The following is a 24,205-nucleotide window of genomic DNA, read 5'->3' as shown; positions in this document are numbered from 1 at the left end:
TTTCGCATCATGAGACGCTTGCAAGGCTCTCCTCAGAGTGGTTCTCGTTTTGCAAGAGGCCCTTTTCCTCTCTTGCAATAGCCTTTCAGATACTGCCTCTCCTTACTAAGCCTGGATTCAATTTGTTTTTGATTTGACAATATGTGTTTATGGCTTTTTGGATTAACCGGTCGGCTTCCTTGGAAGAAAATGTAATTTTTAAGTTACCTGAGGCATAGGGCACTGAGTGTCAAGAAAGCTCTGGAATTGTGAGCTTTTGTCATGATGCTTAATGCATGGCTGATGACGGCAAGGTGAGTATATAGTATAACTTTTGATGCGACTGTAACTTCTATGTTTAATAAACCGTTTGTTGGAACTATTAATGAGACGGTGTGATCTGAGAATGGAAACACACAGCTCCTTCTAAGGAAACGTTACCAGCCCACTGTCTTCCTAGCATGATTGTACCGCTCCTGGTGGCTGCTCCCAGGCAGATGGTTCCATCTTTCGTTACAGGAAATTCCCCAGAGGCCCATCAACACTTCGATGGCAGGTATCCAGAGACAGCACAAGGTTCTTTCAAACCCCTCACCTCAAAATCCTCTCCTGTCTGTTTCCACCTATCCTACCATCTGGCCCAATTCTAACCAAACCTCTCTCCCGCCAGCCAGCCAGACTGCCAACTCACAAAAAAATCCCGACCTTACTTCCCCTACGAGACAATCCCCAGCTCCGTGGAGCTGGACGCTGCCCAGCCTGGTGACCAACGAACCCGGCTCGTCATGGGAGTACAGGCAACAGGCTGCCCCAGTTTTCCCACCTTGGTTATGTTTCCAGATGCGTGAGAAGCCGGGCAGCAGCTGGATTTCCGCTCTTTGATGTATAAATGTCAGGGCTGAGTGTAAGGTCGGATCTTAACAAACGGCACCGCGGAACAGAGGAAAGTTTCAAGCGAGCTTTATTAGGGAGCGCTCCCGGGCGGGGTTCACGGTCCGAGAGAAAGAGGCCAGAGAAGTCGCGCCCGGGCGAGGGTTGGGCAAGATTTTATAGGGGAAGAAGGGAGAGGGGTGTGGTGAATCTGGGAGGGCGCAGGGTATTCCTTATTTGGTGGTCTTTTCGGGTATCCTGGGGGAACGTTAGTCCCGCCCCTCGAAAGGCGGGAAGGTTGGGCCGGGTGCAAAGTCCCCAGGTCAGTTCCTGGAACTGGGTGGTCTGGAGAGCTTCTGTGTGATGCAAACTGTGAATCTGATTGTGTTCCCCGGCCCCGGGCCAGTTGGCCTTACACTGAGAAGCTTCCTGATCTCAGTAAGAAGCTGGGAACAAAGCCCTGGTCCAGCCACACTGCCCATCTTTGAAGTCCTTCCGAGCGCCTGGTCAGAATCACATGATGTAAGCGAGGCAGCCAGGCTCATTAGACCTAACACCTCTCTCCCGGTCTCCCCACCTGCCAGGTGGGCCCAGGGCTGTGCAGCCCTGGGGGTGTTCGTGGGCTATGTCAGTGGGGCCTCCAACAGTGCCCGGCACACGCGAGGGACCCCCTCCGGGTGTGAAATAATTTTCAGCGCGCTTTTAATGATCTCTCAGTGACGACCCACCCAAGGCCCTCATCTGCCCGGGTTTAAAGCCAACCTGGAAACTGCACCCCTCACTTCCTCCGACTTAGGGGAACGGCCAGGTCAGGAGGTGGGAGGGGGCTTGTTTTCACCTGCCTCTCAGCAGAGCAATTTGAGTACGGAGGCAAGCTTGGAGGGTGAGGATCTAGACAGCCATAACCTTGACACCATCCTTGCCTAGCAGCCGTCAGGGACTCTCCATTGCCCCTGACTCGGGAGCTCATCTCCTGAGCCTTTTCCTGGACTTCTTCCAGCCGCACAGGGACAGCCTGCTCTGAGCTAGCTGCCTTTCTTCTTTGAAAGCAACAAAGGATGTCTGCATTCAAATACAGTTCCTTTCCCCAGAGCCCTCCCCTCCCTTAAATCCTCCTCACTTCTGAGACGGCCTCTTAGCTGCTTTGTCTTCTTGGCAGTGACCTGGGAGATGCATCTGAAGGATCCTCTCTCTGCTGGCTACAACTTCTGTTTCCAACACAAGAGTCAGCAGCAACTTAAAGGGGGGTGCATTGGGGGATGTGTTTTCTGACCTACAGAGCCCTCGGTTCAAATCCCAGCCCAGTCACTTATAAAGTGTGAGGCAACTCAAGCTACTTAACATCTTCGAGCATCTTTCCTTGGTAAAACTGAGATTCCATCAACCTCCTAAAGGCAGGACCTAGGCTGGAGCAGACACTTAACTAGGTCTCAGATTGGGACCTGGCCGCTGGAAGGGGAGGCCGCTCAGTAAAGGTGTCCAGATGAGCACCACCCCTGCTCACTGCTGCCCGGGCCTTCAGGCACCCCAGATATGGAGACAGGTGTCCCCCACCACGCCGCCACACTCTGCCAGCCCTGGGCCCCTGATGGCCTCCAACCAACAACCTTTCAGGCCAGGTGTCAGCAGCGGACCCAGTTCCAACTGCAGCTATTCCTGTAGAGCTGTGAGTGTAAAAATATTGCCTGTCATGTCAGTAAACAAAGGATGTTGCAGACCTCAAGCCATCACACACAGTCGCCCTGACGGTGAGCCCTGAGGGGACTCAGGATGGAAACGGGATGCCCCCCATCCAGCAGTCACCCCTGACGGTGCCCCCTGAGGAGACGCAGGATGAGAAAGCACAGGGTACTGGCCCCTGAGCCCGGACTCTTGTGTCTTCCCATACAAGTAAATTCCTTAACTTGAGATGTCTGGTTTTCTTTTATTAACAGCAATCTTTTGATGTTCCGACTGCCTGGTCTTTGTTGCAAAAACCCCGAATATCCTGGCTTCTCTCTGACCTCTTTGGAGCCATCCCTCAGAGCGTCTGAGATGCTGTGTCCCAGGCTTAAGTCCTCAGAATGTCCACGAAATAAAACATAATTCTCAACTTTCAGGTTGTGCATTGTTTTCAGTTGACAGAGCCATACCTGTCACTCCAGAATGAACTCGTTCTTAAGGGTGGGGAGTCTTGAGGGTGGGCAGGCAGTCGGCACATCAGCTTTCCTCTGCCTCGGGTCAGGAGGTCCAACTCTCAAAACCCACTGCCTCCCCAGGCCATTCCCGGGGCTGACAAAGGAACAGTCCCTCCACCCGCGCTGTCGTCAGGATGCCTCCAGCCTGTATTGGTTCCCCACCAACGTGTGGGACGGTTCCTTCCTTCGAGTTCTGTTCTGTTGCGTTGATCTGTCTGTGGTTCCCTGAGTGGGTCCAAACTGATGTAACCACTAGTCCTTTAGTGATGGTCTTTTTTTTTAACATGCACAATTGACTACCCATTTTCTTTAAAACATAAAGAAAACCAACATTTCTATTTCCAGGAGACGTGGCCACTCTGACACCCAACCTCTAATGATCACTATTGTCACCTACAGGTTAACCTATTTTAAACACACAACAAAGGGGTGTGTGTGTGTGTGTGTGTGTGTGTGTGTGTGTGTGCCCACGCATACTTCTCTCTGTATTAGTTTTCTTCTCTATTGCGGCTCTAACAAATGACCACAGACTTGGTTGGTTAAATAATACAGATTTATTACCTTAGAGTTCTGGAGATCAGAAGTCAGACGTGGATCTGAGCTAAAACCAAGGTGTCGGTAGGGCTGTGCTCCGCTCTGGAGTTTCTAGGTGGGAATCTGTTTTCTTGCCTTTTCCAGCTTTGAGGCATGTGTGGCCCTGTTCTCCATCCTCAATGCCAGCTACCTTCTATCTCTCTGATCCTCCTTCAGTAGTCACAGCTATCTCTTACCTGGACTGGAAAGGTTCGTTCACGATTAGGTTGGGTCCACCTGGATAACTCCCCACCTCAAGGTCCTTATTTTAATCACATCTGCAATGCCCCTTCTGCCACACAACGTTGAAGAGTCCCAGGTTCTGCAGATTGAGGCATGGACGTCTTCGGGAGCGCCATCCTTCCGCCTACTGCACTTCCTGTCAATAGAATATTTAATTTCCTGCTCTTTTGTCAATTTCTGCCTTCTTCATTATTTCTTGAATCACCTGTCTTCCCTGAGTTTCGATTTACTTCTCACTCAAGTTCTTATGCTAATGTGTTTTTTTTTTTAATGAGAAATGGTGAGTGGGAAACTCCATTAACCTTTCCTTGTCTAAAAATATCTGTATTTTCACTCTCACTCTTGATTATACCATTGCTGAATACAAGATGCTAGCATGACAGTGATCCTTGCTCAGTGCTTTGAAGATGGTCCTTCCTCTGGTGTCTATTACTGGTGATGAAGATTTTGCTGTCCGCTAATTTTTGTCCTTTTATTGGTAATCGGCTTGTTCTCTCTGGCAGCCTTCAGGATTTCCCATTATCCTTAAAATTCTGAAGCGTCCCTGCCACATCCTGCACCAGCCTTTACCTTCATTCGAGGGCTCAGGGCTTGGAGGCCACTCGGGTGTCACAGCCGGGGTGAGAGTCCCCACCAGCGGGCTCTGGTCAGTCAGGGACCTCGGTGCCTGGGTGGGTCATCCCAACTTGCTTTGCATATCAAATTTTTTAATTGGTAGGTAATTGACTTTTTTAGTAGCTTTTTTGAAATAGAATTCACATACCATACAAGTCATCCATTTAAAATGTACGATTCAATGGTGTATAATGAAGAGTATATATTCAATAGATATTCGGTATATTCACAGGGTTGAGCAGCCGTCATGCCAATCAAGTTTTGAGCATTTTCATCACCTCCGAAAGAACCCTGTCCCCTGTCATATATCCTCATCCCATCCCCCACTGTGACCCTGCGCAGCTCCTAATAAGCCTGCTGTCTCTGTCTTGCCTGTTCTGAACATTTTGTACAAATGGAATCATACGATATGTGACTTTTGTAAGTGGTTTCTTTCACCTGACATAACGTTGTCGGGTTCACCCACATTGTAGCAGGTGTCACTGCTGCATTCTTCCCTTTTGTGGCAGAATAAGATTCTAGGTAGGTCTTTTTAACCCTGAGGAAGGCATGAAAGAGAAGCAGAGGTCAGAGCTGAATTTACTATGAAATGAATCCAGCTTATGGGCTTCCCTGGTGGCGCAGTGGTTGAGAGTCTGCCTGCCGATGCAGGGGACACGGGTTCGTGCCCCGGTCCGGGAGGATCCCATGTGCCGCGGAGCGGCTGGGCCCGTGAGTCATGGCCGCTGAGCCTGTGCGTCCGGAGCCTGTGCTCCGCAACGGGAGAGGCCACAACAGTGAGAGGCCCGCGTACCGCAAAAAAACAAACAAACAAAAAAAACAAATGAATCCAGCTTAAGCTTCAGGCTTTTCAAGTGCAAGAGGCCTGACCGAGGCCCTGGGCACTAGAGACAGTGAAAGTCCAGCCTATGTGTATCAAGTGAAGGGATAGCCAGGACAATCCTGGGGTTTAAAATATTTGTAACAGTTAAGAGAATTTGGACTCTTTGAGAATATAACACACTGGACTTGTGGTGGTTCCAATCTAATGTGTTTTTGAGTAATTGATGCAGATTTTGATATTAACTTGAAAGATAGAATCTTACTAAGTTTTTAAAAACATTATTAAATATTGGAAGATGGCTGGCAAGTCGCTATGTTTATAACCTTAGATTGTTAAAATCACTTAGGTGCTTCTACAAGTTTTGTTTGTGAGATAACTAAAGTATTTGAAACAAAAATATAAATATTTAAAAATAAGAAATGCAGTTCAAAATGTTTAAGGACATTGAATAAACAGTGTTTGAAGCACGCCTCCCCCACTAAGTCTTATCAGAATTCTCCAGATCTGTAAGTAGAATAAGATAAAGTGAACTTCAAAGCCTAAGAGGAAAAAAAACAAGTTTTAAAACTTGTCACTATTGATAAATCAAATATTACATTTTTTTAAAAGGCAGCTGTGGGTAGTTTTTCCCATGCACAAAAGAGGTCCTCCAGGACACCATGAAATCCAAACAGAAACACACAAGTTCCTCCTCCAGGTACAGCTCTGAGTCTTCTGTAAAATTAATTTGCCAGGAGAGAATTCATGTTCCAAAGATCAATTTCTTGCATGTCTCCCAGCATTGGCATTTATAAAGGAGTTTGGGTGTCCAGCCCCTTTGAGGCGAGCTCACCTGTCCCGGTGCCGTGGATTCCTGCGGCTCCCTCCTCCTGGCCCCCTGCTCTCCATCCAGAGCCAGGTCCAACCCTGGCACTCAAGGGCCCTGTCCTGTCCTCACCGGGGGCCCAGGCCTCCCGGGATCAGTTTCCTGACAGCCCCCCAGCGCGGAGGGGTGCAGAGTTATTCCAGCCTGTGCTTCAAGCCCTGAGTCCGAGTCTGGATCTTCATCCCTCCGGATGCCCCCCACCCCCCAGCCATCTCCCAGGCCCCTGGTGGCCTCAGGGCAAGCATTCTTGTCATTCAACCTGTGGGCAAAACACCCACTGGCCACTGGGTATTTTGTATTTCCCTTGCCCGCCCCCGCAAAAGGGGTTTCTCTGTGTATTCCTTTTTGTTTCCTCTTTACTTATGTCATCCTTTATTGCTATACTTTTTTTTCCTGTTTGTTTGTTTTTTGTTTTTTTTTTTGCGGTACGCGGGCCTCTCACTGTTGTGGCCTCTCCCGTTGTGGAGCACAGGCTCCGGACGCACAGGCTCAGCGGCCACGGCTCACGGGCCCAGCCGCTCCACGGCATGTGGGATCTTCCCGGACCGGGGCACGAACCCGTGTCCCCTGCATCGGCAGGCGGACTCTCAACCACTGCGCCACCAGGGAAGCCCTGCTATACGTTTTGAGGCAACAAAAAAGTCTCAAGGTACCAGACTCTGGGGGAGGTTCTATTTTCCTCTTTATATATATTTCTGCAACATTTAAACTCTTTGCAAACATTTATCTGCTCATTTACTATCAGAAAGAAATTTCAAAACACAAATTGGGAAGGAGGGACGCTGTGGGCCCTCATCGGACTTGATCGTCAGTGGCACTGGATCCAGTGATCATGACGGATCACGCCCTCTGGTGCACAATTTCTCCTGGGTTTCCGTGACCCCACCCGGAGTAGTGTATCATAGTACTGCAAACTGTGCAGCTTAAACAACAGAAATTTACTTTCTCATTGTTCTGGGGGCTGGAAGTCAGTGATCAAGGTGTGGGCAGGGTTGGTTTCTCCTGCAGCCTCTCTCCTTGGCTTGTAGAGGGCCGTCTTCTCACTGTGTTTTCACATGGTTGAAGGGGAGCGGAACGTGCCACCCCAAAATGTGCCTCTTTAGCCTGTGGATTATTTTGAGCTGAAGGCAATCCAGACCCAGCTGACTTAGGAAAAACTTTCACCTCTCCCTTAACCGCCTGAAAGAATTTCGATAGAGGCCCAGAAAGAGGGCTCTTATCAGAGATAACTGTTTATCTGACAGACTTACCTGCACGGCAGGGCAAGCATCTAATGACCAAACCTCTGCTCTTCTTAGCGTCCTGTGAGAGACCCTCCTCCCCTTCGGAGCCTAGGCCCCCGTCCCGTTCCTTAACTCAGGGTGGTGTATCAGCCTCAGCTGCAGGAAGGCCTCTGGGTCTCGTATTTTTATGCGGATCCCGTACGTACAAGTTAAATGTGTTTTTCTCCTGTTCATCTGTCTTACATCAATTTAATTATCAGACCAAAGAATTTAGAAGGGAAGAAGGGGAAATTTTCCACCACGTGGCCTTTGCCTTGCGCACACGCACCCCGGAGGTCTTTCTGGGTCTTCTTCTCATCTTCTTGGAAGGACACCAGTCAGACTGGATTAGGGCCCACCCTGAGGGCCTCATTTTACCTGAGTCATTTCTTTAAAGACCCTATCTCCAAATATAGTCACACTCAGTGGCATGGTGGAGTGAGGGCGGCAATGAGGGGGTAGGGCTTCGACATGGGAATCTGGGGGAGGCCACAGCCCAGCCCATAGCCCCACCTTGACTGGTCCTTCTCCCGCCCCTTTCCAGGATCTCGCTGCCCCCAGGCCTCCATCCAGAGCTCCTTTCTCCGGCTCCCTCCCCTTGGTGACCGTACACAGCCACAGGCTTTAGACACTGCTGTCTCCACTTCTGTACAAACGATTCCCACATCTCTCCTTCCGCCCCGCTCTCTCACCCCAGCTCCAGCCTCGAGTTCTCAGTTCCCTCTGTGATATCTCCATTTAGGTGTCAAGTGAGCATCGCAGATTTAACTTGTCCAGACCTGAACCATCACCTCCCCACAGACTTGCCCCTTCTCAGCGCAGTAGCTGACCTTCCCACAGGTCAGGCCAAGAACCCTGGAGGCATAAGACTGGTCCTTCCCGCTAATGAGGAGAGCAATGTGCTTGAGTGCCTTTCTAACCACATGAGGCTTCAGGCAAATCGAGGCCCAGAGACTTGCTGCCGGCTGATGGCGGGTCTGGGCTTCGTGCTGGATCCCCATCACCTGCAGAAACAGAGGCTGGAAGGGCTTGGAGCGTCCAGGTGAAGAAGGCCTTCCCAGCAGACCTGTGCTGGCGGGGCAGCAAAAGCTGGGCACTTCACAGCTCTGCAGAGAGGCAGGGCTTGGTACCAGAGCTTCACCTTGGAGCACACAGTGGGGTTTACCTGTAGGCTAAGGAGGCGAAAGCCTTGGGGCCCTGGGAGGGTGGTGCTCACGTGAGCATAGCATTTTTGCAAACATCGCACAAGTAAGATGTCATAACTGCCGTCGTGAGGACCGCTGTCTCTGCTCACACTTGCCTCCAAGCCAGTTCTCTTGGTGATGCTGCAGCTGCCATGGACATATTGGGATGGAAGCTGAGTTGGGGACACACTGCAGTTGAGATGAGTAATTTTTAAGTTGTCTGCCGTCGTGTGTAGGTAATTCGCTGTTAACTGCGAGGTGTGGGAATGGCTTCCAGGAATGCTCCTACCGCCCGCAGGGCGAGCTGGGGCGTAAGGATGCTGGACAGGTGCCTCCCCATCATATGAGCACAGTATGTCCTGTGGTGCCCAGCACCCTACCTTTGTGGGAAGTGGAGTAGAGCAAAGGTTCTAGACCTGTGGAGCCAGAAGCTGCCCTGCTAAGGAAAGGCATGGGGTTCTTCCATCCTCTGCACAGAAATGCTATTTTTTTTTTTTTTTTTTTTTTTTGCGGTACGCGGGCCTCTCACTGTTGTGACTTCTCCAGTTGCGGCCTCTCCCGCTGTGGAGCACAGGCTCTGGACGCGCAGGCTCAGCGGCCATGGCTCACGGGCCCAGTCGCTCCGCGGCATGTGGGATCTTCCCGGACCGGGGCACGAACCCGTGTCCCCTGCATCGGCAGATGGACTCTCAACCACTGCGCCACCAGGGAAGCCCCAGAAATGCTATTTTTAAATTGTTGTCATAAGAAGTAAGCAAAGAGTATGCTCCCCGCCAAAATGTAGTTTAAACGTCATTCTAGAATTAATAAAACCCTTAGGTTATTTTTCTGAATTTGTATTATCGTGGTACTGTTAGCTTGTTAGCATTTGCAATTTATGGTGGTTTCTCATTTTATTTTATTTTTTGAAATTGAACATTTTAATCCTATCCATAAACACTTCTGCTCTAGTCATGTTTTATTACACTTAAAAAAAATGAATTCATGACGTGTAGTATAAAAATGGAGCAGCACAAAAGGAATGAGAAAAGAGTAACTACGTCTCCCAGTCCCTTAATTACAGAACAGATTCTTACAGGAAATGCAATTGCTTTTAAATATTTTTGTTAGCAGTATTTTGTGATTATCTTCAAATTACAAAAATATCACAACTTACTGATGTTCATATTTTCCTGTTCCAATCGACAAGAATTTTGTCTATTCAAACACCTCAGTTACTCCCCCTTCTACCCCTGTATTTGGATTGTTGTATCACTGATTTCAGTTCCTTTAATAGATATCTCTGCAATGTGGATTCTCATTTTAAATAGATATCTGATCTTAACCTGCTTTTGGATTTATAATTTTGTATTTTACTCCTTCAAGCAGGTCTTTCCAAATCAGATAAGCTCCAGCTGAGGGTCTGGTCCTAGCAGGGCCGCTTGCAAATATGCCTCCCCCATCCTCCAGCAGTGCTGGGTTCCCAGGTCTGTGCAAACAGGCCATTTGTTGACAAAGAAGGAGAGCTGGAACAAACCGGTGCCACAGAAAACCGGGCTTCGCACCTGCCCAGTTGCCCGTCCCGGTCGGTTTGAATTGAGGTTTTGTTTGGTTCTCTGCAATAGTTTTGCTCTTTCTTCTCTTTTCAAACCACCTTCAGATCATCATTTCCTGGACCGTTGACACAGTAAGGACAGGCACACCCCCACGTCCCTGCATTACAGAGTTGGACACGGTCGCTGGCTGGCAGCCTTCCCACTGGACCCTGGGGGCCTGGAACCCGAACCCAGATTTCCTGGAAACTCCAGCCCTGGCCTGGATACATGTATGTCCAGTGAGGGAAGTCGTCTGAAATTTCCAGCAACAGCAGAGATGTGCTCAAGGAACTGTTCTCTCCTCGGGGCCCAGAGAAAGAAGCCCACGGCCCCAGGGCTTAATTGCCTCTGCGGGTGTTTCTGGTCCAACTGGAAAAACCAGGTAGGCTGGGCTCTGGGTGATGGGCCAGTGGGAAGAGGGGAAATGTTTCCCCTCTGGTGCACCTAGTGAGAAAGGGGAGAAGCAGAGAAGGTGAACCACTCAGCAAAGAGCACAACCACCAGATCTGCTGGGGGAGGGACAGAACCAGTCCTGGGGGAGGTCTAGGCCCCCCATGCAAGCACCCCAGCTATGGACCAGGCCACGCAGGCCCGGCAGAGGAAGGGTCAGGACTCACTTCAGTCTCTTGCCGAGTCCCCATTTCTACCAGCCCCCCAGCTCCCCATCTCATCTCCCAGCTGTCAACCCAGGTCCCTGATAGGACAGGGGACCGCACTTCATCTAACAACCTGGCTAGCACTTGCTCTGTGGCCTAGAAGTAAACTTGGAAATGTCAGAACCTGCCTGCCCGCGTGCTAGGCCTCCTGGGGCTGGGTGTACGGCCTCTAGGGCTCAGGCCTGGGCCTGACTTTGCTGCCGCCATCTGCAGGTATGGCGCAGGCCTGGCAGCCACCTTGACCACAGCCCCCCGGCACGTGTGTGTTAAGCCTGATGACACAGCTACGTTTAAGGACACACAGCCCCTTCCCCAGCCTCGGCCACCTTGCGGCTGTGAACGAGATGTCTCAACTCTGGGCCTCATCTCTCAAGCAGGGCTAGAGACACCTACCGCCTCTTCACACTCAGGAAGCACCACTGATGTATAGAGCACATGGTGGACCCTCCAAACTTAAAAAAAATTAAACCTATTAGTCTATTCAGGCTCCTATAACGTAGATACCGTAGACCAGGTGGCTCAAACAGCAAACATCTCTCACAGTTCTGGAGGCTGGAGCTGAGGACACCAAGTTGCATGCATGTTCAGTGTGTGGTCAGGGCCTCCTTCCTGGTCCACAGGTGGCCGGCTTCTCACTGCATCCTCACATGGCCAAAGGGGCGAGGCAGCTCCCTGGGATCTCTTTCATAAAGACACTGATCCCATTCATGAGGGCTCCATCCTTAGGACCTAATCACCCCAAAGGCCCCACCTCCTAATACCATCACATTGGGGGTTAGGATCTGCGGATGAAGAATGTCACCTGCCATGTCAGTGAAAAAAGAACGTTGTGGCCAACACGCTATCAGCCACTGCAGCAGTCCTTCGGGTCTCCATCAAACCGTTATTCCCTAAAGACAGTAAGACCCTTTCCTTGCCTCTGCATTTTCTTGGGTGAACTGGACCCTGGAGAACACAGTGAAAGAATTGTCAGATGCTGTCCACGTACAGTAATAACAGGCTGCACTTGTGCAGAATCCTGCAAACATAGTGCCAAGGCTGCTGCACAGCTTGTGTCCTTTAATCTTTCCAATAACCCCATGGAGGCAGGCGCTACTGGTCCCATATCATTGATAAGATAACTGAGGCTTAGAGGAGTTCAGTAGCTTTTCAAGATTACATATGTTGAGATTCTAACTCATATATTTTTCTTACACCTCCCCTTTTCCCCCTCATTCGGCTAGATCTGGCTGTGGACATTATTTCCTGGAGATGGAGGTGACAGATGGAGAGAAGTGGGTCTTTCTGGTTCTTTTTAGTCCCAAAGCCTAAATCCTTAGGAGAATTATTTAGAGAGCCTCCTTTTAAAAGGCTGTAAAATGAAGGGAGGAGAGACTTTGCTAAGAAGGAGAGGAGAGGGCTGGGGTTTTGTGTTTGGTCTCTATGCCGTGCTCTCTTCTAGGTGGAGATCAATTGTTTCAGCTTCCTCTTGTATAGACGGCTGGTCACCTTCTCCCCAGGGGATGTGGGTTTCCAGGTAAGACGGTGACACAGCCCCATCTGACACTCCTGAGTGTCAGCAAGTGCTGTGGTTTTGCCAGTTTTGCCTTTTCCCCACCTGGGGCCTTTTCTGGGCACCGCAGGGCGCAAGGAGGCAGCTACCAGCAGTTGTTATTTTTTACATTTGTGCTTTTTTTTTTACGGGGCTGCATGGTATCTACTTTTAAATTTTTATATTGAAATGAGTGGATTCACGTGGTTTGCAAATTTGAGAATTTCATGTAGCCGTTGTGATCATGAAATATATCTTGAAAAAAAGATCCAGGACTGGGAATCCCTACAAGGGGGTCTGAAAGGACTGGGCAGGTGTTTTATTTACTAGGATTGATTTATATGCCACCTGTCACAAAAGTTTGATGCAAGATTGCAAAAGAGAATAAGAAGACCAAAACAATAAGGTGACTAAAGTCAACAAGCAGGATAAAAGGACAAACAGGAAGCAAAGCGTACCGACGACAGAGGTAAACACAGCAAATGTGTTTCCGAGCTGCCTGAAATCCGAGGGCATGGGGGGATGGGGGGCAGCACGGCAGTTCTCCTTGGGAGCAGACAGTCCTTTCCAGTAGGACCAGATCTGACACTGACATCTTTTCACCAGGCACAGACAGGACCGTGTGTGATGTGGGGTCCACGCCCACAGGGAGAGCTGATAGCAATGCCCACTCCTAGGCTGGGTTTTCCTTCTATAAATAATATAGAAGAAAATCCTCCATTCTTGGAAGGACCTTAAGACTGTGCCTCCAAAGGGCATGAAGTGTCTTCTCCTCCCCTTCCACTCTCTCTCGACTCCCAGCAACCAGATGTATTACCGCTGGAATCACCCTCACGGTGGTCCTGGGATCAAGCCAGGGTCCAGTCCGGTCCCTGCTTACATCACAGGCCAGCTTTTCCCTTCTGCTCGGAGCCCCTTCTTCTTTCAGCCTCCCAGGCCCTCTCCCCGCTTGGTCCCTCCCGACCCCGATCATGGGCTGTGTCCTCTCATCTTCCTTCCCTGGGTTCTCCCCGACCAGCTCCATCTGTGGGGGACACTCCCTTCCTGGGGGCCTGTCTAGACCCCCGGCTCTCAGTAGCATCCTCTGCAGATGACTCTAACTTTGGGGTCTCCTTTCCCTCAAGTCCAACGCAAAGTCAACATCTCTACTTAGAGGCTCATCTGGCAACCGTGCTAGTTTCCTAGGGTCACTGTAACTAAACACCACACCCCGGGGGGCTGAAACAACACAGTTTTATCCTCACGGTTCTGGAGGCCAGAAGCCCAAGGTCAAGGTGTCGGCAGGTTTGGTTTCTCCTGAGTCTCCCTCCTTGGCTTGTGGGTGGCTGTGTCCTCCTGTTACCTGTTACACATCCCTGTTACCTGTGTGTCCAAATTTTCCTTCTTGTGAGGACACCAGTCAGATAGGATTAGGGCCCACACTACATGACTCATCTTAACTGAATCACCTCTTAAAGGCTCTACCTCCAAATGCAGGGTGTTCTGAGGTGCCAGGGGTTAGGGCTTCACCATATGAATTGGGGTCTGACACAATTCAGCCCATAACGGCATCTCAAACTCAATCTGCCCAAGACCACGTTCTTAATCATCCCCAAATCTGCTTCTCCATCTCAGTAAATGGCCCCTCCAGTCCCCCAGCTGTTCAGATGAAAGCCCTCGGGGGTGCTCTCTGAGCCCCCGCTTGCCTCTCAGCCCACACGCAGTCGCTAAGGCCGCTCTCAGCAGCTCCATCACCATCCCAGCTGCCAGGACACTCTTGGCCTCGCTGAACGCGCCTTCTCCGTGGACCTCCCTTATCCGCGTGGCTCCCTGGTAATTCGTTCTGAACACAGCAGAGAGCAGACTGCTCCTTCCAAAGGTCAACCAGGCCCTGGGATTTCTCAGCTCCCATCCAACTCAGAATACAACCTCACATCCTTCGCGAGGTCCCGAGGGCTCCCATAACCTGCCCCGTTCCCAGTGCCCCCAGCTCTCCTCTCTTACATGTTTTTTACTGTTCCTCTTTCTTCTCCCACACAGCCTAGGGCTGCACCCCTGGGCTTCTGCCTGGAAAGCTCTTACCCTACACAGGGGCACCTGTTTCCCTCCAGCCTCATTTCGGGGCCTCCCGAATGAGAAGCATCCCCCTCTCTGCCCACTTGTCCTGGTTGAATTTTTCTTTTTCGCTCTTAGCCCCATCTGACACTCCGTATTTATTGTTTATGAGGTTCTGCCTTTTCTGGTGGAACAGAAGCTGCATAAGGACTCACTCTCCCAGAGCCCCCAGCACAGGCCTGGCTCACGGCAGGGGTTCAATAAACCTGGGGGCCCCCAAGAGCAGAAGCAGGCGTGGGTGGGGGGACCCTCCGCTGGTTTCCCCATGGCCTCTACGTAAGGATGTGAGGAGTAGAGAAGGAGCACAGAGGAAGGCGGAGATGTTTGGGTTGCTTGTACGCAGCTTCTGGTCTCAACCTTCCAGGGAGACAGGGACCCAGAACACATTGCTGGGCATCCAGCACTGACTGGACTCCAGAGTTTCTGGAACAGATCAGACAATGGTTCCAAGTGTGTTCTGTGTCAAGGCCAGCCAAGCAGATGCCCACGTAAACAAAGACCCCAAATAGCCAAAGCAGTCTTGAGGGAAAGAAACGGAGCTGGAGGAATCAGACTCCCTGGCTTCAGACTATACTACAAAGCTACAGTAATCAAGACAGTATGGTACTGGCACAAAAACAGAAATATAGATCAATGGAACAGGATAGAAAGCCCAGAGATAAACCCATGCATATATGGTCACATTATCTTTGATAAAAGAGGCAAAATATACAATGGAGAAAAGACAGTCTCTTCAATAAGTGGTGCTGGGAAAACAGGACAGCTACATGTAAAAGAATGAAATTAGAACACTCCCTAACACCATACACAAAAATAAACTCAAAATGGATTAAAGACCTAAATGTAAGGCCAGACACTATAAAACGCTTAGGGAAAAACATAGGCAGAACACTCTATGTCATAAATCACAGCAAGATTCTTTTTGAACCATCTCCTAGAGAAATGGAAATTAAAAAAAATAATAAACAAATGGGACCTAATGAAACTTAAAAGCTTTTGCACAGCAAAGGAAACCATAAACAAGACGAAAAGACAACCCTCTGAATGGGAGAAAATATTTGCAAACGGAGCAACTGACAAAGGATTAATCTCCAAAATATACAAGCAGCTCATGCAGCTCAATATCAAAAAAACAAACAACCCAATCCAACAATGGGCAGAAGAGCTAAATAGACATTTCTCCAAAGAAGATATACAGATTGCCAACAAACACATGAAAGGATGCTCAACATCACTAATCATTAGAGAAATGCAAATCAAAACTACAATGAGGTATCATCTCACACCGGTCAGAATGGCCATCATCAAAAAATCTACAAACAGTAAATGCTAGAGAGGGTGTGGAGAAAAGGGAACCCTCTTGCACTGCTGGTGGGAATGTAAATTGATACAACCACTATGGAGAACAGTATGGAAGTTCCTTAAAAAACTAAAAATAGAATTACCATATGACCCAGCAATCCCACTACTGGGCATATACCCTGAGAAAACCATAATTCAAAAAGACACATGCACCCCAATGTTCATTGCGCCACTATTTACAATAGCCAGGTCATGGAAACAACCTAAATGCCCATCGACAGATGAATGGATAAAGAAGATGTGGTACATACATATGATGGAATATTACTCAGCCATAAAAGGAATGAAATTGGGTCATTTGTAGAGACGTGGATGGATCTAGAGACTGTCATACAGAGTGAAGTAAGTCAGAAGGAGAAAAACATATATCGTATATTAACGCATATATGTGGAACCTAGAAAAATGGTACAGATGAACTGGTTTGCAGGGCAGGAATAGGGACACAGATGTAGAGAACAGACGTATAGACACCAAGGGGGGAAAGCGGGGGTGGGGGGGAGTGGTGGTGGGATGAATTGGGAGATTGGGATTGACATGTATACACTGATGTGTATAAAATTGATGACTAATAAGAACCTGTTGTATAAAAAAATAAAATTAAAAAATTAAAAAATAAATAAATAAAATAAAATAAACAGAAAACAAAACCAAGAGTCGGTGGGTCTTTTGGAGGTTTCTGGAATGAATGAGCAAGCCATGTGCCTGGGCCTCCTGGAAAACAGTCATGCTGTGAAGCCAGTGGAAGTAAAATCTTGTTGATGCAGAGACAGGGAGGTCTGGGTGTTTTCGGTTTTTGTATTTTAAAGGACACAGTCACTGAAGCAGCTACAATTTCTAAAAACCAGTGAGAAAAGGAATATCTGTGTATTTGGATCTTTAAAAATATATATACACACATTACATATACATACTGTGTATTTATATGTGTATGGACATGTACGGGTTTATGCATACATACATATGTGTACACATATGTGCATAGATATTGAAATTGTGCTCAGTGGGTCACACATCTCAAATGAATTGAACTACAGGCATGTGAGTCCCGATGAACTAGGCGGTGTACTGATCAGCTACAGTCGGTTTCCTGAGTGGGGGTGGCCACACGGAGAGCATCCTCCTGCCTGGAGAAGTGGAAGGAGGACCAGGCAGTCGCTGCAGGCTGCAGGCCACCCCTGGGATGCTCCTGTTTCACTTTGCAGCACGTGGCCCCCATCCCAACAGAGCAGCTGCCACTCTCACACGGCTGGACACTGTGTCTCTCTGGGGAGAAAGAGATTGAAGGTTTTTTGTTTGTTTTTTTAACATCTTTATTGGAATATAATTGCTTTACAATAGTGTGTTAGTTTCTGCTGTATAACAAAGTGAATCAGCTATACATATACATATGTCCCCATATCTCCTCCCTCTTGCGTCTCCCTCCCACCCTCCCTATCCCACCCCTCTAGGTGGTCACAAAGCACCGAGCTGATCTCCCTGTGCTATGCAGCTGCTTCCCACTAGCTATCTATTTTACGTTTGGTAGTGTATATATGTCCGTGCCACTCTCTCACTTCGTCCCAGCTTACCCTCCCCCCTCCCCGTGTCCTCAAGTCCATTCTCTAGTAGGTCTGTGTCTTTATTCCCTAGGCTCTTCATGACCTTTTTTTTTTCTTCTTAGATTCCATATATATGTGTTAGCATACGGTATTTGTTTTTCTCTTTCTGACTTACTTCACTCTGTATGACAGACTCTAGGTCCATCCACCTCACTACAAATACCTCAATTTCATTTCTTTTTATGGCTGAGTAATATTGCATTGTATATATGTGCCACATCTTCTTTCTCCATTCATCCGATGATGGACACTTAGGTTGCTTCCATGTCCTGGCTATTGTAAATAGAGCTGCAATGAACATTTTGGTACATGACTCTTTTTGAATTATGGTTTTCTCAGGGTATATGCCCAGTTGTGGGATTGCTGGGTCGTATGGTAGTTCTATTTTTAGTATTTTTAAGGAACCTCCATACTTTCTCCACACCCTCTCCAGCATTTATTGTTTCTAGATTTTTTGATGATGGCCATTCTGACCGGTGTGAGGTGATACCTCATTGTAGTTTTGACTTGCATTTCTCTAATGATTAATGATGTTGAGCATTCTTTCATGTGTTTGTTGGCAATCTGTATATCTTCTTTGGAGAAATGTCTATTTAGGTCTTCTGCCCATTTTTGGATTGGGTTGTTTGTTTTTTTGTTATTGAGCTGCATGAGCTGCTTGTAAATCTTGGAGATTAATCCTTTGTCAGTTGCTTCATTTGCAAATATATTCTCCCATTCTGAAACTTTGGGCCGCCATTAACAGGGAGAAAAAACCCAGAAAACAGATGCAGCCCCTGAAATTGCCTTCCTGACGCAGAGCAGTAGGGGGTTTTAGAGGAGAGAATGCACTACGGGTGGTAAATTCAGCTAGTGCCAAGGTCTGGCCATTGAAGCTCGGGGATCCTGAATGTGTCCTCAACATCTGAAGGGGCATTTAAGCAAGAGTACCAAAAAGAGCATCTATAGCATCCCAGCCAGACTTCATCTTTTTCCAAAAGGTTATTTGAATGCATATGAGCCAGAAAAGAGAAATCACATATAAGCATGAAAAAATCAAGCATGTTTTATAATGAGAAATATTTGTGAAAAACAAAACCTCTGAGTTTTAGATCCTTAAGAACTTACTATGAATGGAATAACATTTCTAAGTTTTCTCTTTTGCAAGGAAAAAAATTATCCGGACCATCGACACCACTCTTTGTCAGCAGGGTGAAGATTCAGGGCTCACACAGGGGTTCAGTGGGGCCCATTTCATCAGAGCAACCTTTCTGCAAATATATTGCATTTGGTAATGAGCACATTTTAATTTCTCTTGACTGTAATGTGCGTTCTGCAAAGAATAACGAAAACTGTATCGCTCATTTAGAAAACAATTTTAACAAAATGCTAAGAAACGTAGGAGGGGTGGAATATTATTTGCTATGTAAATGAAGCTTATCACGAGAGTCCCCTGGGTGTCTGACCTCACTGAGCACCCCTCCCCCACAAGCACCTCCCCCTTCCTGCTGTGTACCTGGTGGGGGAAGGGAGGGGAGAAGAAACCAGGGCCACAAATCCACCTCATCTCCCCTCTTAAGCCCTTCAAGGATGCCCCCGCACTGAGGTCCAACCAAGCTCTTCGAATGGGTCTGTGAGGTCTCCGAGGTCTGACCCAGCCCAATGTTTTCAAAGCAGCACATTTCAAATGAAATATTGTCCACGCTGCAAAATGGACCCAAGCAGACGTGGACAAAGGAGAGAGTTCAGACCTGCCGGGATTGTCCCACCTTGGCCTCCATGCGCCCACAGGACTTGGTCCTCTCCAAGCACGTGCAGTGGTGACAGGCCCCCCTGCCAGGGCTGGGGAGAAGCAGCTCCTCTGTGCTGTCTCTGTTCCCCACTCACTGGCCCGCTCCTCCCCCATCTTGCCAAGACTGCCAGCCTGGCCTTAGTTCTGGTCCTGGTTGGGAACTCCCGGCCTCTGGACAGTCCCCGAGGGACGAGCTGGCCAGCAGACGTGCTGGCCTCGGTCTTCTGGGAAGCACGAAGCTTGAAAGGATCTGTGACCACGACCTCCCCTGAAAAGTGACCCTTCATGCCTCAACACCTGGCCGTATATAACCTTTCATTCAACTCTGCGGTTTTCAAAAAGCTCAGGATGTGGGCTGGAAAAGTAATTCTGCTGCCTGACCTTTAGGGAAGTTTATTTAACAATAAATTGTTGTTGTGAGAGTAGTGGGGCATCTACTAAAGTGCTTTAAAGGGCATGGCAGGCCCCTGCATATAAGCTTTGCATTTGCACTTTACCTGCAGTTCTGCTGCCATTTCTTGTCTGAAAATGTTGGCATTCGACACTAGGATGAAAACATGAGTCTGGACCTAATAAAAAAAGTCTTTCACTCACTAAGGCATAGACATGCGATCCGCTGGGCTCTTGACAGAGGTTAGGTATTGGGGGGTCTGACGGTAACAGTCTTTGGTGCTCCGAGGTAGAAATGTGGTTTGACGAGAGACAGAGCTTGAAACTCACCAGGCTGAGGTCGATGGTTCCTCCATCACAGGGTTAATTCCAGGTGGATTAATTAGAAATGGATGAATTCGCATACGCAGGAAGTGAATACCCTTAACTTATGGTTCTTAGGCGCATGGGTACCATCTTGAGAGTCAGGAACACGTCGCCATGAAGATGTGGGTCCGAGTCAGGGGAGAGGTTTTGCTGGAGGGGTAGCAGGTCATGTTTTAGGGGGAGGCGGTGTCCTGAGAAGTACTAGTAGTATTACCAGTAGTAACAACTGGGTGAGAGTCATACTTTTGCTAAACCTTTTACACGCCGTTACTCAGCTTAACCAAACTTCCTCTCTGTGGCTTTTCCACTGAGGCACTGAGAGGTTAAATGACTTCTGTCCTGTGCCAGGTTCCCTGAGGCGGGAAGTTTCTTGAGGAGTGTTACTGGAGTCAATGTTTTGGGAGTGAAGGAAGCAGAGCTGGACAGGGGATGGGCTGAGCTGTGGTACCGTCACCACAGAGGCCTGGGCCACCCCTTGGGGAGCAGAGACCTCCTACTCAGCGGTCATTGTGCAGACGACCTCCTGGGAGAGGGGGGTCCTGGGTCTGGGAATCTGGTGCGTCAGGGCCAGAGGTGGGCGTTTGGGTGGAATGCAGCGGGAGCCCCCCAGGATGTCATGGAAGAGCCGGTGCCCTGAGAAGCACTGCAGTTAGAGGGTTACAGGGCTGTCCCTTCATCGCTGTGAGAGGGGACAGTCACGGCTGAAAAACCTATCAGCTCAAGAGTTCATATTCTTGAGAAGAGAGAGAATATTAAGCAAGAAAAAAAGTCACAGAATCATGGGAAAAGCCAGAGCGTGGCGCATGCCCCTGGCCTGGCCGGCACAGGGGAGGCCCCGGGAGGGAGTAGGGTCCCTCCCCAGCACCCTTCGTCGTCTGCACCAGGCCACCGGCCGGTCAGGGCCAAGGACCGGGCCTGGGTCTAGCTGTGAGGATCCCGTCTGACCAGAACTGGTTGGTGGAACCAGAACTGGTTGGTTGTGGCCAGCAAGCTGGCCGCAGACCTGGAACAAGCATCTCCAGAGATTCCCCATGCAGCGTGGAAAAGCCATAAAGCCTCCGCCCGGAACTGCAAAAGGAAGTCGCTCCAGGGCCGAGCTGGGGGCCACCAGCGCCTCTCGGGATGCCAGCAGGGCAGGGAGTCCAGGTCCTCCCTACTGGACGGGGGTAAGGGATGGCCAGGTGGCCACCAAATGCTTCTCTCCTCCTCCCCTTTTCCAAGTGGCATTTTTTATTGCCATTGTCCTGTTTTCTGTCCATCATGATGAATCTTGTGTGTTGGGGACAAAGTTGGAACTTAGCCCGCAGAGCCAGGCTCAAGGAGGCCTGCTGACCTGAGTGAGTGCACATCCACTGCTGCCCGGTCCTAGGTCCCTGGGTGCGGGGTGTCTCCCCGTGGAGGTGAGAGCAGCTGGGTGCGGAGGGCCAAGTTCGGATGCATGGGACCCAGGGCACTGGAGGAGGCCGACAGAGGGAAGCAGGAGGCAGGGTGGGCTGTTCCTCGTTCACTGCCAGCTGCTGTGGGTGTTCCCCAGGCCCCTGGCACACCCTATGCCCTTGCAGTTGTCTCTCCGTGGGTTCTGGGGCAAAGGGGGCCAGTAGGACTTGGGACAGACTGGGAACACTGGCCCCTCCCACATCCTCATACCAGGAGCCCTGGCCCCTGTCTGATGCAGCCACCCAAGCGATGGCTGAGCCGGTAGGCCCAGTTCTAGCCTCAGCCCCATCTGTGTGTCGAAGGCAGGTCAGATCTCACCCCCCGCCGCCCTGCCCTGAGCCCCAGGGTCCTCAGCTGTAAAATGGGGAAATCAATGTACCTGTCTCTCAATGAGGGAGTGTAAACTCCATGGTGGTGACTGGCACAGTAAATGTTTAACGAAAGATAATTGCTATTTTTACAGGGCCAGAGACCCAGGACACGCTGAGCCTTGGAGCAATGCCTTACAACTGGCTCCAGCCACAAAAAACAACAAACATTGAAAACTTTTTCCTTGTTTGAACAAGTGAGACCTGAATTCACCCAAAGAACTCGCTGAAAGCACGGAGACGGTACCAAGCAACCACGGGAGATGCTTTTCCAGCAGTGGCGTTTGGGGAAGGGGCCTCATCCACTTCAGAAGGACGGGCCAAAGGTCCTGAGCTCACCCAGGGGTGTGGCTTCATGTGTCTTCTGAACAGTCTTCCCCATCATTTTGGCTTGGAATAAATTCTCTGTGTCCTGCATCCCTGTATTTCAATAGACTCGATTCTTTTTTGCTCCTTCTGAGTCTGGGTACCCATGGGACTCTTGGAGCATGTGGGCATCAAAACCACAGCACAGGGGCTTCCCTGGTGGTGCAGTGGTTGAGAGTCCGCCTGCCAATTCAGGGGACACGGGTTCGTGCCCCGGTCGGGGAAGATCCCACATGCCGTGGAGTGGCTGGGCCCGTGAGCCATGGCCGCTGAGCCTGCGCGTCCGGAGCCTGTGCTCCGCAACGGGAGAGGCCACAACAGTGAGAGGCCCGCGTACAGCAAAAAAACCCCCCAAAAACAAAAAAAACCACAGCACAGGACTTCCCTGGTGGTCCAGTGGTTAAGACTCTGCACTTCTACTGCAGGGGAAACGGGTTCAATCCCTGGTGGGGGAACTAAGATCCCACGTGCCATGCGGCACAGCTAAAAACAAACAAACAAACAAACACCACAGCACAGAATTATCATCTCCATCTTAAACAGTGTGGGCCCAGAGATGGTGTCATCACTGACAGATCATGACTAGCTCCATCATTTCCATCAGGGGAGTCATGTTCAGTTACACACATTTTAAAACCAATTTGTTTAATGATATCACATCATTTGTAAAATTATGAAATATTCCACGCATACAACAGCATAACGCGAAAAACTATAAAGAAAACATAAAGGGAACACCTACTAGGTAGTCACCATCCAGGTTAAGAAACATATTATCACTGATACATTAGGCATTATGTCCAGTCCCCCCAGTTTTCATCTCCCCACCCACTGAACCCTATCCATTTCCACTGGGGGAAAACCCCAATACTGAATTGGGTGTTTATCCATTTCTTTCTCTTTTCCACAGTTTTGTCATATATGTATATACCTCTAAAAATGTTATTTAATATTGAATGTTTAGAACTTTATATAAATGGAATCCTCTGTATGTTGTCCTCCTGCAACTTGCTGTTTTGCTCCACATGTTGGGAGAATTATCCATGGTAATGGGTACAGTTGTAGTTTGCCCATTCTAATTGCATCGTCTGAATAGATCAATACATACTTATTTCTTTTCCCATTAGAAGGGACTGACAGGAGTTTCCTGTCAGTATTTAGGTTGTTTCCAGGCGTTTGCAATAGAAATAGTGCTTCTGTAAACATTCCTGTAGAAGGTTCTGGGCACTTCGCAAGAATTCTTCAGGGCACAAACTTGGGGGTGAAATTGCCGGGTGAAAGTTTTAAACAACTTCAACGTTACTGCAGAACTCTGAAGTTTTTCAAAGTCTTTCCACCGGTTACACCCTCCTCCTTGATCCTCCCCTCCCCTCCAGCTGACTCAGTTTGGGCCATACATGGTAGTGAGTAATTTTAATTTTTGCCAATCTGGTACGTGTTTGCTTTTGTGGTAAAATATGCATTACATGAAATTTACCATTTTAACCATTTCAGGGGCGCAGTTCAATGGCATTAAGCCCATTCACAGTGCTGGGCAACCACCACCACCATCCATCTCCAGAATTTTCCATCGTCCTCAACTGAAACTCAGTCCCCATTAAACACTAACTCCCCATTCCCCGCCCCCAGCTCCTGCCACCCACCATCTACTTTCTGTTTCTATGCATTTGACTCCTCTAGGGACCTCATATAAGCAGAATCCCACAGTATTTGTGTTTTTGTGTCTGGTTTATTTCACTCAGCATAAGGTCTCAAGCTTCCTCCACGTTGGAGCCCTCACTAAGTTTTAATTTGTGTTCCACATTCTACAATGATATATCTGCAAAGATATGTCTGTTCTACAATGATAACAGCCCCCAAAAGGGGTTGGTTAGAGAATTTGACCTTGTGCTTGAGGAAGTCGTCTAACCAGTCTCTGTCTGGTTCTTGGGTTCTCATCTCATCTCGCAGACCACAGGGCATTGAGCGATTTCGTATCACTCTGCTCAGGCCACCATAAAAAAATATCACAGATTGGGTGGCTTAAACAGCAGACATTTGTATCTCACAGTTCTGGAGGCTGGAAGTCCAAGGTCAGGGTGCTGGCCTGTTTGGTTCCTG

General features: G+C 49.0%; 1 protein-coding gene across 1 annotated transcript in view; it reads left to right on the top strand.

Moving 5' to 3' along the window:
- Positions 1–275: 275 nt before the first annotated feature.
- The window catches only part of TMPRSS2 (transmembrane serine protease 2), a 63,505-nt gene continuing 39,575 nt past the window's right edge, over positions 276–24,205 (top strand). The window contains exons 1-2 of the mRNA XM_033856384.2: positions 276–293; positions 12,263–12,337. Of these exons, the coding sequence (XP_033712275.2) occupies positions 276–293; positions 12,263–12,337 (93 nt within the window). The remainder of the gene's footprint in view (positions 294–12,262; positions 12,338–24,205) is intronic.

The sequence above is a fragment of the Tursiops truncatus genome, chromosome 4 (assembly GCF_011762595.2).
Source record: "Tursiops truncatus isolate mTurTru1 chromosome 4, mTurTru1.mat.Y, whole genome shotgun sequence".
In the NCBI taxonomy this organism is placed as follows: domain Eukaryota; kingdom Metazoa; phylum Chordata; class Mammalia; order Artiodactyla; family Delphinidae; genus Tursiops; species Tursiops truncatus.
Note: the sequence above shows the minus strand (reverse complement) of the source record. Positions and strands in the feature narration are given on the sequence as shown.